This window comes from Planococcus citri, chromosome 2, assembly GCF_950023065.1.
Source record: "Planococcus citri chromosome 2, ihPlaCitr1.1, whole genome shotgun sequence".
Lineage (NCBI taxonomy): Eukaryota > Metazoa > Arthropoda > Insecta > Hemiptera > Pseudococcidae > Planococcus > Planococcus citri.
The window spans coordinates 37048880-37061847 of NC_088678.1; the positions used below are offsets into that span (position 1 = coordinate 37048880).

Here is a 12968-nt window from a genome sequence, read left to right on the forward strand (position 1 = left end):
TTTGCTTTAAGTACTACATTAATTTAAGAAAAAAAAAAACAACGTCCGGTACTTATATTTGTTTTTTATTTTACAAAATAATAAAGTACTCAAACGCTCAAATTTAGTAATGAATTTCATGAAATCTCTTGATGAAGGGGCATTATTGTGAGTTCTGATACCTGTAAACAAAAATTCATGTTAGATATCCACATCTGTGAGCTTACTAGTAGATTCTAAAATTTTTCAAAAGAGGAGTTGCGATAAGGCCATGTTTTGGCCTTACCTAGTTTTAAACTCGACCACTCTAAAAATGTAGTAATAAATGTCCGAAATACGAATCCGTGGTTAGTTAACCCAAAATGACCACTTTTTGGGCTCCAGAGGTTCCTAAAGTTGCGAATAAAAAAATAATTTAAGGAACCACTAAGTATTATTTTCAAAAACTTTTTTAGCGTAAAATATCTGTTTGAACCTGATAAACATTATAAGAGGTGATTTTCCTACTTTCGACCCTCGGGGGCAGAAATTGGGGGTGTTTGGGGTGTTTCATTTTTTTGAAAATTTTTGAACCATCATTTTGATGCTACCCCTTTGAACACCGCTAAAAAGCTTTTCACAGTTTATTAGTATCTAAAAGACCTCCATCCTACCACATTCTGAGCTCAATAAAAATTTTCGCTGGTACTCAAAAATCCAATTTTCCAATTTTTCGCAATTTCGATATTTTGGGAACCCCTGAAAAACTAGAAACCTGCGATTTGCGCAAAACGTAACGTTTTGAGGTATATAATTCGATTATCCAAGTGAAAAAGTTCAGTTAAGCTCCCTTAGTGTATATTTGTCATTTTGAACCCATTTTTTTTAGAGCCGCCCATTTTAGGAACCGAACCCCTAAAAAAGGCGTTTATGCATATTTTTTCAAATAAATTGAATAATTTGCATTTGAAACGCACTAGCAAGTGCTCGATAATTTTTCATATGATTTTCCCTATAACTTTCAAAATTCAGCTACTTATTTTACTTCGTTTAAATTGTGAAAACGTGATTTTTAACGTATTTTCGAAGAGTTAGATCTCAGAATTTGACCCAAAATAGCCCAATTTTGTAAGTTACAGGGAACATCATATAAAAAATTATCGAGCACTTGCCAGTGTGTTTCAATAATGTAAATTCTTCAATTTATTTGAAAAAATATGCATAAACGCCTTTTTTAGGGGTGCCTAAAGTGGGGGGGGGGGGTGGGCTCTAAAAAAAGGGTTCAAAATTACGAATACATTATACAGGGAGCTCAATTCAACTTTTTCTTATAGATTATTGAATATGTACCCCAAGACATAAAATTTAGCGCAATTCGCAGGTTTTTAGTTTTCCATGGGTTCCCAAAATATCGAAATTACGAAAAATTGGAAAATTGGATTTTTGAGTGCCAGCGAAAAATTTTATTGAGCTCAAAATTTGGTAGGATGGAGGTCTTTCGGGTACTAATAAACTGTAAAAAGCTTTTTAGCGGGGCTCAAAGGGGTAGGTTCAAAATGGTGGTTCCAAAATTTTTTAAATATCAACTCCCCCCCCCAATTTCTGCCCTTGAGGGTCAAAACAGAAAAATCTCCTGGCATAATGTTTATCAGGTTCATACAGATATTTCACGCTAAAAAAGTTTTTGAAAATAATACTCAGTGGTTCCTAAAATTCTATTTTAATTAACAACTTTGGGAACCCCTGGAGCCCAAATGGTCATTTTGGGTTAACTAATCACAGATTCGTATTTGGGACATTTATAACAGCATTTTAAGAGTGGTTGAGTCGATAATTAGCTGGGGCTAAAAAATGGCCTTATCGCAACTCCTCCTTTTTTGGAAAATTTTCATAACATAGGGTATTTTCCTCAAAACCGTGCATATTTTTAAATATCTCCCCCTCTCATTAAAAAAAAAAAAAACACAAGATCCACTCACAAATGCACGAAGCCCATAATTGTGAAAAAATTCTCTTCCTCGAAGAAAAATTTATTTAGCATAGTTTATTTCGATTGGTTAGAAACAAATTAAGAAAAAATATCAAAAACCAAAATCTTAAAAAAATATCTACTTACCCATTCATTTTTTTTCTTCCATATAAAAGAACCGAGTTATTATTTTTATATTTGTTTTCTTTGTGTTTTCTTTGTTTTTTTTAAATGAGAGGTGGAGATTTTTAAAAATATGCACGGTTTTGAGGAAAATATGTTGTGAAAATTTTCCAAAAATTTAATCACCGTCAGAAAACCCTTGACCTGATAATGACACCTGTAAGTAGTACCTACTCACTCATATTTTGAAACTTACCAATACGTTAGGAGGAGTATTCAAAACATACACACACGCATCAGCGATATCTTTCGGTTGTATGAATTTCTTGGGGGGTAATGAAACCGCAGTGGTTTGAAATTCATTCAGCATTTCAGTTTTTACTGCTCCAGGACTCAAGCTCTAGCAATCACGCACAGATGCAGGCAGAAATCATTTTAAAATTATTTCACTATTTCACTAAATACATATAAAATTACATAAATGAATACGTAGGTTAGGTTCCCACAACCTACAGGATCCCTAATAATATTGAACTTGGCTATAATGAGAGCACTGCAGCTGCACCATAAATAATATCTACTTGAAATGAACTTAAGAACCCATCGACTTCAAAATGCACGAATCGTTGGTAATCGTTATTATTAGGGCTAGGATTTTCAAGCGCTATCAAACACGTTTTAAGCGCTATAAAAAAGCAATAAAAATGTAAGAAAAAAGCAAAAAAAAGCGCTATCAAATCCTACCATGTTACATATCAAAATGAAGGTTTTTTCAACCCCAGCAAGAGACCTCCCTCAAATATATGTACAACTTGAACCAAAATGAATGAAAAGAAAAAAAGGGGAAAAAAAGGAAAAAACTAAAACTAAAAATTAAAAAAAAAATTAAATAAAATAAAAATTGAAAATTGAAAACTGAATCTGTTATTTTTCAGTTTTTCCTCCCTTGTTTTTTTGAACTGATATTTTTTCAACAATTATTTTTTTTTCAAAAATGTGCAAAAAGTTGATAAATTTTTGTATTTTTGGAACTAATTTCCTCAATTTTACCAATTTTTTACCAAAAAAAGCGCTAACGACGAAAAAAAGCCCCAAAAAAGCAAAATTTCTGCCTTTTAGGCTCAAAATAAGCATTTTTAAGCACTTACACCCAAAAAAAGCAAAAAAAAGCACTATCAACTTTCACCATTCGCCTCAGAATGGAATGAAACGCAAAGAAAATATATTTATGCCGTATAGGGTGTTGCTACAAAAAAAAAGCATAATCATAAAAATCCTAGCCCTAGTTATTATTATATTTATTACTTACTGTTATTTTGATTTTCGAATTCTGGCCTACGAGCTCCCGCCGCAATGCTTCAGAGAACACTTTTTGAGCATGTTTGGAAGCAGTGTAAACTTGAATCAAATTCGGATTATAACCTAATATCATATGGCCTGCAATACTAAAACACAAAGAAAGTTGTACCTATTAATTCATCTAGATATCTACCTATACTTCGCTATTCGATTAGAAAATGATGAAATGACGTGAAATGTGAAATATTCTCATATCAAGTTACAAATTTTCCTGCCTACCTATTTACGTTGATGATATGCCCTTCGATGGAATTATTTGTCATATTTTGAGCAGCTAATTTCGCCCATAAGATTGTCGCCTTGACATTCGTATCGAATATCTGAGATATCATTTCTCCTGTGACGTCTGAAAAGTGAAAAAATAACAACAAAATCTTTACAGCTAGCTACCAGTGGGAAATTTGGTTTTAATGCACAATATGGCGAGCACCTTTGAGAAGGGATGGCTTCAGCACTCCAGCATTATTTATCATTATTGCAATGGGGCCCAGCTGCGATGTGATCCATTGAAATGATTTTTCTATTTCATTTTCGACGGTGATGTCGCATTTTAGAGGATAAAATCTGGCTGATTTTCCAGCTACGTTTAATTTTTCAGCAAGTTCCTGTATTTTTCAAGACATGAAGAGAGGATGACAAACAAGTAAAAATATAGGTAAGGTAAGTACCTATTTATCATCATATATATATATTTTTCGATTGAATCAAATTGAAAATGATTAATTACGAGTACATAGCTAGGTACCTATATAAATTTTACAATTCTGGAAACTTGGCAAGCAATAATTTGAATACAAGCAACTCTGCCTAATACTCGTAATCTAAATACTGAATAATTTGTAGATATATCTACTTATTCAGTTGTATAGTAAATAAATTTGAAATTATTGCTCTTACCTTTAGTCTATCTATTCTTCTAGCCACACCAACAACAATAATTCCATGTTTTACCAACTCTGTACTAATTGCTAATCCCATTCCGGAACTGCTTCCGGTCACAACAGCAACTTTATCCGTAAATCTTTCCATATTCTGTTTTATGTAATACAAAAGACATCTACTTAAACGTTATCACTATAGCATCAATTCTTCAAATGAAGTAAAAAAAAAACACAGTAGGCACATTAAGATCTGTATAATTATTTTCAGCTTCCAAGTTACGTTAGGTAGATATTTTTACTGAATTCGGAGCTGGGCTAGATAAAATCAGTTTGTTTACTTCGTTAAGGTATTAATGATAGAATACCAACCTAAGTACCTACGAGTGAATAATGATTAAATATTAACTTTACCTTGGGAACTGAACATGAATATGTGATATTTTGACCTTTTACTTATCATAAATAAATACTCAATGTGCAATGCGTACATTTTATTCATTTTTATCATATGGCAAATTTTCAACGCTTCCAATTAGGTAGGCACTTTCTTACTTAAATTTGGATGTAGGTACCTAAGTTGGAATTTAATTTCTAATGTACATACATAAATATCTAAATACGTATCAACTAATTTAATTGATTTATTATTTTATAGATTTGGATTCTTAAAAAGTATTAGGGCTCGTACTTTCTTATTTACCCACTCGTATTTATTTATTTTTAAACCAACAGTTCATAGTTCACACTTAATGCCAAACATTAGATACCTACTCTTTCGCTCTTTTGAATTTATTACATACCTATTTCAACAAGTGTCAGTTCTTACCCACAACGCTCAGAAGGAAAAGATCACTTTAAATATTTTGGTGAAGAGGCATTATCGTAAGCTCTGAGACCTGTAAGTAGGGAATAAAAAAGTGAAATTAGGTGACTATCTATAAATATGTAAAATGAGTATCTTTTAAAGCTTAAAGGATTTTCTCAAGTCAATTTCGTTGTTACTCTAAGTACCGAGTTGAAAAACTGATTTTTTCCAATTCATAGGTACTGTTTAAAATTTTTAAAAACTTGCCAATATTCAAGAACTTTGGCAATTTAAAATTTTATTTTTTGTACAGGTTTTTTCCAAACGCATCATTCTTTTTGAAAATCATATTCAAAGCTAGAGAGTTTGAATTGTTCTTTGTCAAGCTTGAACTTAAGTTACACTTACCAATACGTTTTTAGGAGTGCTCAAAACATACACACATGCATCAGCAATATCCTTCGGTTGCATAATTTTTGTTGGGGGTAGCGATTCCACAGAAGGTATAGACATTCTTGTCATTTCGGTAATCACAGCTCCAGGACTCAAGTTCTGTTTAAATATTAGAACGTACCTTTTAGATATCAACAAATCAGTGTTGGTACTCATTAAATTTTGGAAAGAAGCCAAAGAAACTAGAATTTTTACCGTTACTTTGATATCCAAATTTTGATCGAAAAGTTCACGTCTTAATGTTTCTGAGAAAACTTTTAGAGCGTGTTTGGAGGCTGTATAAATTTGATGCAGTTTCAGACCATCGCTTATCACATGACCTACTATGCTAAATATACAATTTGTTGCATGAATAGGTAGATATCATTCGGAAGCTTCAACAGGTAGCTTCATTTATGATAATAATTTGGTGTCACTTTACCTGTTTATATTTATGACATGACCTTGGATACAATTTTTCGTCATACTTTCGATAGCTAATTTCGAACATAGAATCGATGCTTTTACATTTGTATCAAATATTTGAGAAATACTTTCCCCGGTTACATCTACGATTGGAGTGATATTAGTGTAGCCTATGCGTATGCTTAATTGAAAAGGTACACGAAGAAATATTGAGCGCCTAGCGGTCCATGTGCCCGAATCTTATCTTACCACGGAGTAAAAATGGTTGCGATGTTCCGGCACAGTTGATCAATATGGCAATGGGACCGAGTTCAGAAGTAATCCATTTAAATGAGTTCTCAATTTCACTTTCCTCAGTCACGTCACATTTTACAGGATAAAATCTGACAGGTTTACCAGGTTCGTTCAGTTCATCAGCAAGTTTCTGGAATAATTTTTATACCACTTTGATGTAAACAAAAATCTGTGTAAAGTTTCCTCTCAAAGGCAAGTCTTAAATCATGGATATGTTTTTCGCTCAAATTAACTCAATAAGTCAGAATTTCAAATTTAAAAAAAAAAGTCTGATGAAATATCATGAAAGTTATTTTTGAAAGTTTAATAGCTACAATTTTAGTAAGGAACCTAATTCATTCATCCCCCCCCCTTCCCAAAGGCAGACACCGTCAGAAAATCAAAATATTTTCCCCAAGTTTTTTAAAATCAAACATATGTAGGTATTATTAATGTTAGAAAATCAACAACCTTTTTACCCCCAAGTTTTTAAAAGTCTGATAGAATGTTGGAAGGTCAAAAATATTTTTTTCTCAAGTTTTCAAAAGCCAGTGTGACGCAAATTTTAGAAAGACCCCTTGCTCAAAAACATATCCAGGCATGCCAAAAATAAGTTATTTTTTAGACATGGCACTCCAGACTGTTTTCTCAATTTCGAGTCTGTGGCTCCAAAACTTTGGTAGGTATTATTACTTACCTGTAAATTTTCAATTCTTCTGGCCACACCAACGACGATGATTCCATATGTTACCAACTCTTTACTAATTGCAGATCCGATTCCAGAACTACTTCCTGTTACTACTGCAACTTTATTCACAAATTTTTCCATAGCGTTGCAACGTAAATACATAAATTATCACGAATGACACCTAACTACATACATTGTATATGGGTTAATAGGTATTTGATTAATTTCGCCCCAGAAATAAATCTTCAATTATTGCAATTTTTTTGTGGTTTAAAGACGAGATAAGATAAATTGCCAATTCGCCATTCTCGAGTACCTACATACCTAATTTGATAACACCGGTTTTCATTACTTTGATTCGTGTGCTAAGCTTAATGTCTTATTTCTTCAATATGAATTGATAAGTTTACAGTGATGTAGGTAGGTACCTACTTATCTTAATGTAGCCTATTTATGTTTGGGGAAAGGGAACAGACTAACTATGTAGCCTACCTACATATAGTCGTTTAGTGAAAAGTATGATAATTTAAGCTCAATTGAGTATTGCTGTGATCTGAAGGCTAAAATTTGTAGCTTTATCATACGAGTACATATCTACCTAATTGTAAAAGTACCTTATTCGCCTACTCTCTCTTCAAATCAAATTGTATTCAGTCTTGTGTCTGTTCCTCTACGTATATCTACAAAAGGGAATTGAACTAGAAGGGACAACTAACAAATACTTACAAGGAAGTTATCCCAACTGACGAAAGATTTTTTATCCGGACAAACTTCAATCGAACGAGCATGCAAAAATACATCACATGCTTAGTGTGGCTCAGATTCACAAAATTCTGCGATAGGTATTAGGTACCTAGCTACCTACATAATTGAAAATAGTATAGCTGTTAATTAACTCTCAGAATCGATGTTCTATTTAATGAATGTGTAGTTTTGAAAATATACAGAATTTTCTCAAGTCAATTTTGTTGTTACTCCGAGTACCGAGTCTCAATACTTATTTAGAGTTTAGGCAGGCATAATACGTCTGACTTGGTATGACTGTGCCCTCTACCCTATAGGTATTATTCGTTTTTTTAGTTCTTTAAGTCAATTTGGCGTTTTCAGCTTTTTCCATTCAGTATGCTCTTTCAAAAAATACCCATTGATGTGTTAATAAGTAAATATGTATTGGTTGATAAACATCAAATTAAATCTTACAATGAAGTAAATCAAAATGATAAAACATCTACACATACATACTTGCATAAATAAATATAGTATTTCTAGAATTTCAAATGCAATGCTAGATAACACAACCATTTTTCATACCTACCTGCAAAATGAAAAAAATGAAAATTTTAAAAATTAACATTAAATCATTTTTACTTGATTGATTGAAAAAATACACACGGTGTAGATAAAATTCAAGTAAGTAGGTATTTGATAAAAACTTTTAACTAGATATTCAATTTCTGATTGAGGCCAGCAGGTAGGTACATAGGCTTAACGTTTGCGTCATTCCACGTCGATTCGACCAAGAAGTGGTAAGGGGGAGGGTCGGCGATACTTTTGAAATTCTTCCTGTGGAAAGACCTTCCGAAGAAATGACCAATGGCGCAAATCGCAGCCCTGTAGCCAATTTTTAAAGGCTGTTATAGGGGGTGTCAAAGTTTTCAGTGAACTTGAAACTTATTATCCATTTCAGCAGTGGATTACTCGAAAACCGCGATAGGTATCAGCCAAAATGGAACTTTTTCCAATAGTTAGGGGTTTTGAAAGGTTTTTTAGTGATATCATAAAAATCAGTGTTGCCACATTTTTTAGAAGGTACAAAAAATTAGCTCGAAAAGTTTCAAAACGTAGTTTTCATATCATTCAGACTCTCAAAAATTCGGGGAAAAAAATATATTGTTGACAACTTTTCATGCTGAACAACATATTAAAAAAATGGGATGACATTATTTCGTAAAGTCGATTTATAAAAATAAAAGTTTTAGAAAAAATGCGATTTTTTGATTTAGGACTTGAAAAAAGTTTTTAATTGGTGAAGTTGACTCATTTGACCTCTATTTTTACGTATCCGTTGAAAAAGTTGAAAACCCCATTTCACTCGATGAAATAAAATAAACTCGTTACAAAAATATCAAAATTCGAAAAAATTCAATTTTCAATTCCAAACATCAAAAAAAGTTTAAATTTATTCAGTTGTCTTATTTTGACCTCTTTCTGATGTATTTCTTGAAAAAGTTGATAAAAATTATACTCATCGCAAAAAATTAAAATTCGTTTATTTTTTCAATTCGCTCAGAATTTTGATTTTTTGCGATGAGTTCATTTCATCGAGTGAAATGGGGTTTTCAACTTTTTCAACGGAAACGTACTAAAAATAGAGGTCAAATAGGTCAACTTCACCAATCAAAACTTTTTTTCACGGTTTAAATCAAAAAATCACATTTTATCTCAAATCTTCAATTTTTTAAAAATCGACTTTACGAAATACATAATGCCATCCCAATTTTTTAATATGTTGTTCAGAATGAAAAGTTGTCCATAATATATTTTTTTCAGAATTTCCGGTAGTCTGACCAAAAAGCCTTTCAAAACCCCTAACTATTGGAAAAATTCCATTTTGGTAGGGTATCGCGGTTATCGAGTAATCCACTGCTGAAATGGATGACATTTTAAGTTCACTGATAACTTTGACACCATCTAGCAACCTTTACAAATGGGCTAGAGGGCTGCGATTTACGCCATTGGTCATACCTACGGAAGGTATTTTCACAGGAAAAATTTCAAAAATATAGCCGACCCCCTTACCACTTCTTGGTTGAATTGATGTGGAATGACCCACTTACGAGTAGGTCTCGGACCCTTTCATCACCTACCTACATATAGTAAGTAATATTAATATGTACTGGCACACATTATGCTCTGTTATCTGTATTAATCCATTTATTTATTTATTAATTTTTCAAGCAGTTCGTACTTACCACCAATAGGTAGGTATTCCTTGCTCCTTTAAGTTTATTGTTCTAACAGAAGGGTCACTTTTACCCATAGCGCCAGGAAAAGATCTACCTTGAGTCTAATATTTTTGAAGAAGAGGCATTATCGCGAGCTCAGAGACCTGTAAGAAGGTACATATACATATAAAAAAAAAATAAAGAGTAGCTCGCTATCAGCTATTTAGCAATAGGTACGTAAAATTAGCATTTCGTATAACTAAAATCGATAGCTTTCTAGGTCAATTTATATTAAAATTTTGAGTTTTTACAATTTTGGCAAAAATTTGAATCTGCAAAAATTCGCCAAAAATAGAGAAAATGAATTCCAGCACATGAAATTTTGGTTGTTGATGTATTGTGGGGTTTTATTTTGATTCCCCTTTGACTGGTTCAAAAATGTTTGTGCCGATCAGGAAACAATTGCTTTGTAATTCAAGTTAAAAAAATTATTTCTTAGAATTCATGCTTTTAAATTTTTTTAAAAATCAAGAGCTTTGACAGCTTGAAATCGTATCCAAAAACATAATTTTTAAAAAAATCAAAGCTGGGGAGTTGAGTGGTTTTTTTGTCAAATTCGAACTTACCAATACGTTCTCCGGCGTGCTCAAAACATATACGCATGCATCAGCAATATCCTTCGGTTGCATAACATGTGTTGAGGGTAGCGAATCTATAGTTGGTAGTTGCTTCCTTGTCAATTCAGTAGCCACAATTCCCGGACTCAAGTTCTGTTTAAATGTTCGAGACTTATAGTTACTCGTATGTAAAAAAAACACAGGTTTAGGTACTTATCAATGCCTCATCATTCGAGAATTCTTACCGTTACTTTGATATACAATTTTTGGTCGAGTAGTTCTTGACGTAATGCTCCTGAGATGACTTTTAGAGCGTGTTTGGAAGCAGAATAAATTTGATGCATTTTAAAAATATCGACATTGCTTATCACATGACTTAGAATGCTACAATATACAAATTTTGTTACACGCTTTACATGTGTAGATACTTATCTCTCAAGCTTCAAAAGTACTCAGTAAGTTTGTTCTTTTTTACACGGATTTTATTCTGGATGGATTGTCGGTTCAATTTTGATTAAGTAAAATCTAAAATCTATTCCCATAATCTACTACCCCAGTAGATTATGGATTTTCAATAATCCGGATTTAATTCGGGCCGAGCACGAAGCATAGTGCGCCAATTTTTGTACATAAAGCAAACGAGAGAGGGGAGGCCGCTTGAAATTTTGCATTTTTCTTATAAAAGCGTTTTCATTTTTTCAATTAATTTTTGAGATACCTATGTAAATTTCAAATAATTTTTTTCTAGAAATTATTTTTCTTCGTTAAATGATGTAAAATTTCAAGTGGTCTCCCGCTGGAGTCCCGCTTGCCTTATCATCATGCTCGGCCCAAATCTGTTTAAAATCCGGTAAAAAGAACAACCGGATTCTCAAAGACGGATTATATAACTGCAAAAAAAAAAAAAAAGGATTTTGGCAATCCATAATACAGATTATGCATATAATCCGTGCAAAAAAAACATACTAGAACTAGTACCTCCCTGCTTACCTACCTATACGAGTAAAACTTGAATTAGGTACCTATGTAAGATTATAATTTGGCGTAGCATACCTGTTTATATTTATGATATGACCTCGGATAGAATTTTTCGTCATGCTTTCGACAGCTAATTTCGAACACAGAATCGATGCTTTTACATTTGTATCAAAGACTTGGGATATACTTTCGCCATGTGCATCTACGATACAAGTGACATGAATGTCTATATCTACCTATTACTTAAAAGATACACGTGAAGAAAAATTATGCGCGCACAACTTACCACGAAGCAAACATTGATGTGATATTCCGGCGCAGTTGATCAAAATGGCGATGGTACCAAGCTCGGATGTGATCCATTTAAATGAGTTCTCAATTTCACTTTCCACAGTCACATCACATTTTACAGGATAAAATCTAGCAGGTTTACCTGGTTCGTTCAGTTCATCTGCAAGTTTCTGGAATAAAGAGTTTTTGTCATCGTAAAGGCCTACCAAATTTAAACCTCTTTCCAATAATACGATTTTTTGGAGTTCTTCGATCCAAAGGGGTTAAAAAAAGAAGGTGACTTTTTTGAAACTCTATCCTGTTTTTCTCAGTACATATATCGAGCTTTATAGATGCACAAAATTTTGTAGCATGTGTAAAAGTTAGAATTTCAAACATTTAGAGTAGTATTTACATGCTAGATTTGATACGATCCGTGAGGATTCATACCAAGTCAAGATTTTGATAGTAGGTATTTTTGAAAACCTCTTTCAAAGCTTGAAGCTAACAACAATGTAAAGTCGAATTTACCTAATGACATTTACCTGTAAATTTTCAATTCTTCTGGCCACACCAACGACGATAATTCCATACTTCACCAATTCTGTACTAAAATTGCAGATCCAATTCCTGAACTGCTCCCTGTCACAACTGCAACGCTATTTGCAAATCTTTCCATAACGTTACAACTTAACACTTTCTGCGCCGAGTCGAATATTGAATTAAATCTAAACTCTACGTAAAGCGCCGACGCCGAGGCATAAACTGATAACAAGATCAACTCGTCAATCTGTTGCAGGTCAACACGTTCTTCACCACGTTCATTTCAACACACAGTTGCCAAACATATCTGGAAATGAGTTGAGTTACTTTTATGTTTTCAGGCTCGTAGAATTCAAAAAAAGTGCCGAAGGGCCGATTCCGCACACTTTTGTCTTTTTTGCATACGCAGCAGGCAGAATTCTTAAGCAAGGTTCACACGCTTCAAATTTACTGAGGGCCGATTCATACACGCTCGATACCCATCCCTCAAGAGGCCCCCGAGAGGGGTGTCTAAAAAAAGGGGTGGAAAGAGTAAGTGTTTCAAAAAAGGTCGGTCCAATAAATTAATCAAAGTTACTACTTAATATCATTCGTTTTCGCTCAAATTTTTTTTACAAAGTCTACTCACCCAACTATTAATCACACCACCATTGATTGGTATTCAACCCTTTCAAGGAGTTGGTGGGGGATGCTCGATTTTT

The 12968-nt window shown here is 33.2% G+C and overlaps 1 protein-coding gene and 1 pseudogene across 1 annotated transcript; both read right to left on the reverse strand.

The window, feature by feature from the left end:
- Positions 1-44: 44 nt before the first annotated feature.
- On the reverse strand, positions 45-7122 carry LOC135834074 (uncharacterized). The gene is made up of 11 exons (XM_065347911.1): positions 6924-7122; positions 6203-6377; positions 5970-6096; positions 5744-5876; positions 5504-5647; positions 4307-4477; positions 3840-4014; positions 3629-3755; positions 3360-3495; positions 2307-2450; positions 45-161 (listed from the first exon to the last, which is right to left on the reverse strand). The coding sequence occupies exons 1-11, from the start codon at positions 7074-7076 to the stop codon at positions 117-119; spliced, it is 1530 nt and encodes a 509-aa protein (XP_065203983.1). The 5' UTR covers positions 7077-7122; the 3' UTR covers positions 45-116.
- Positions 7123-8066: 944 nt separating this feature from the next.
- On the reverse strand, positions 8067-12570 carry LOC135835644 (farnesol dehydrogenase-like; annotated as a pseudogene).
- Between the last annotated feature and the right edge of the window lie 398 nt (positions 12571-12968).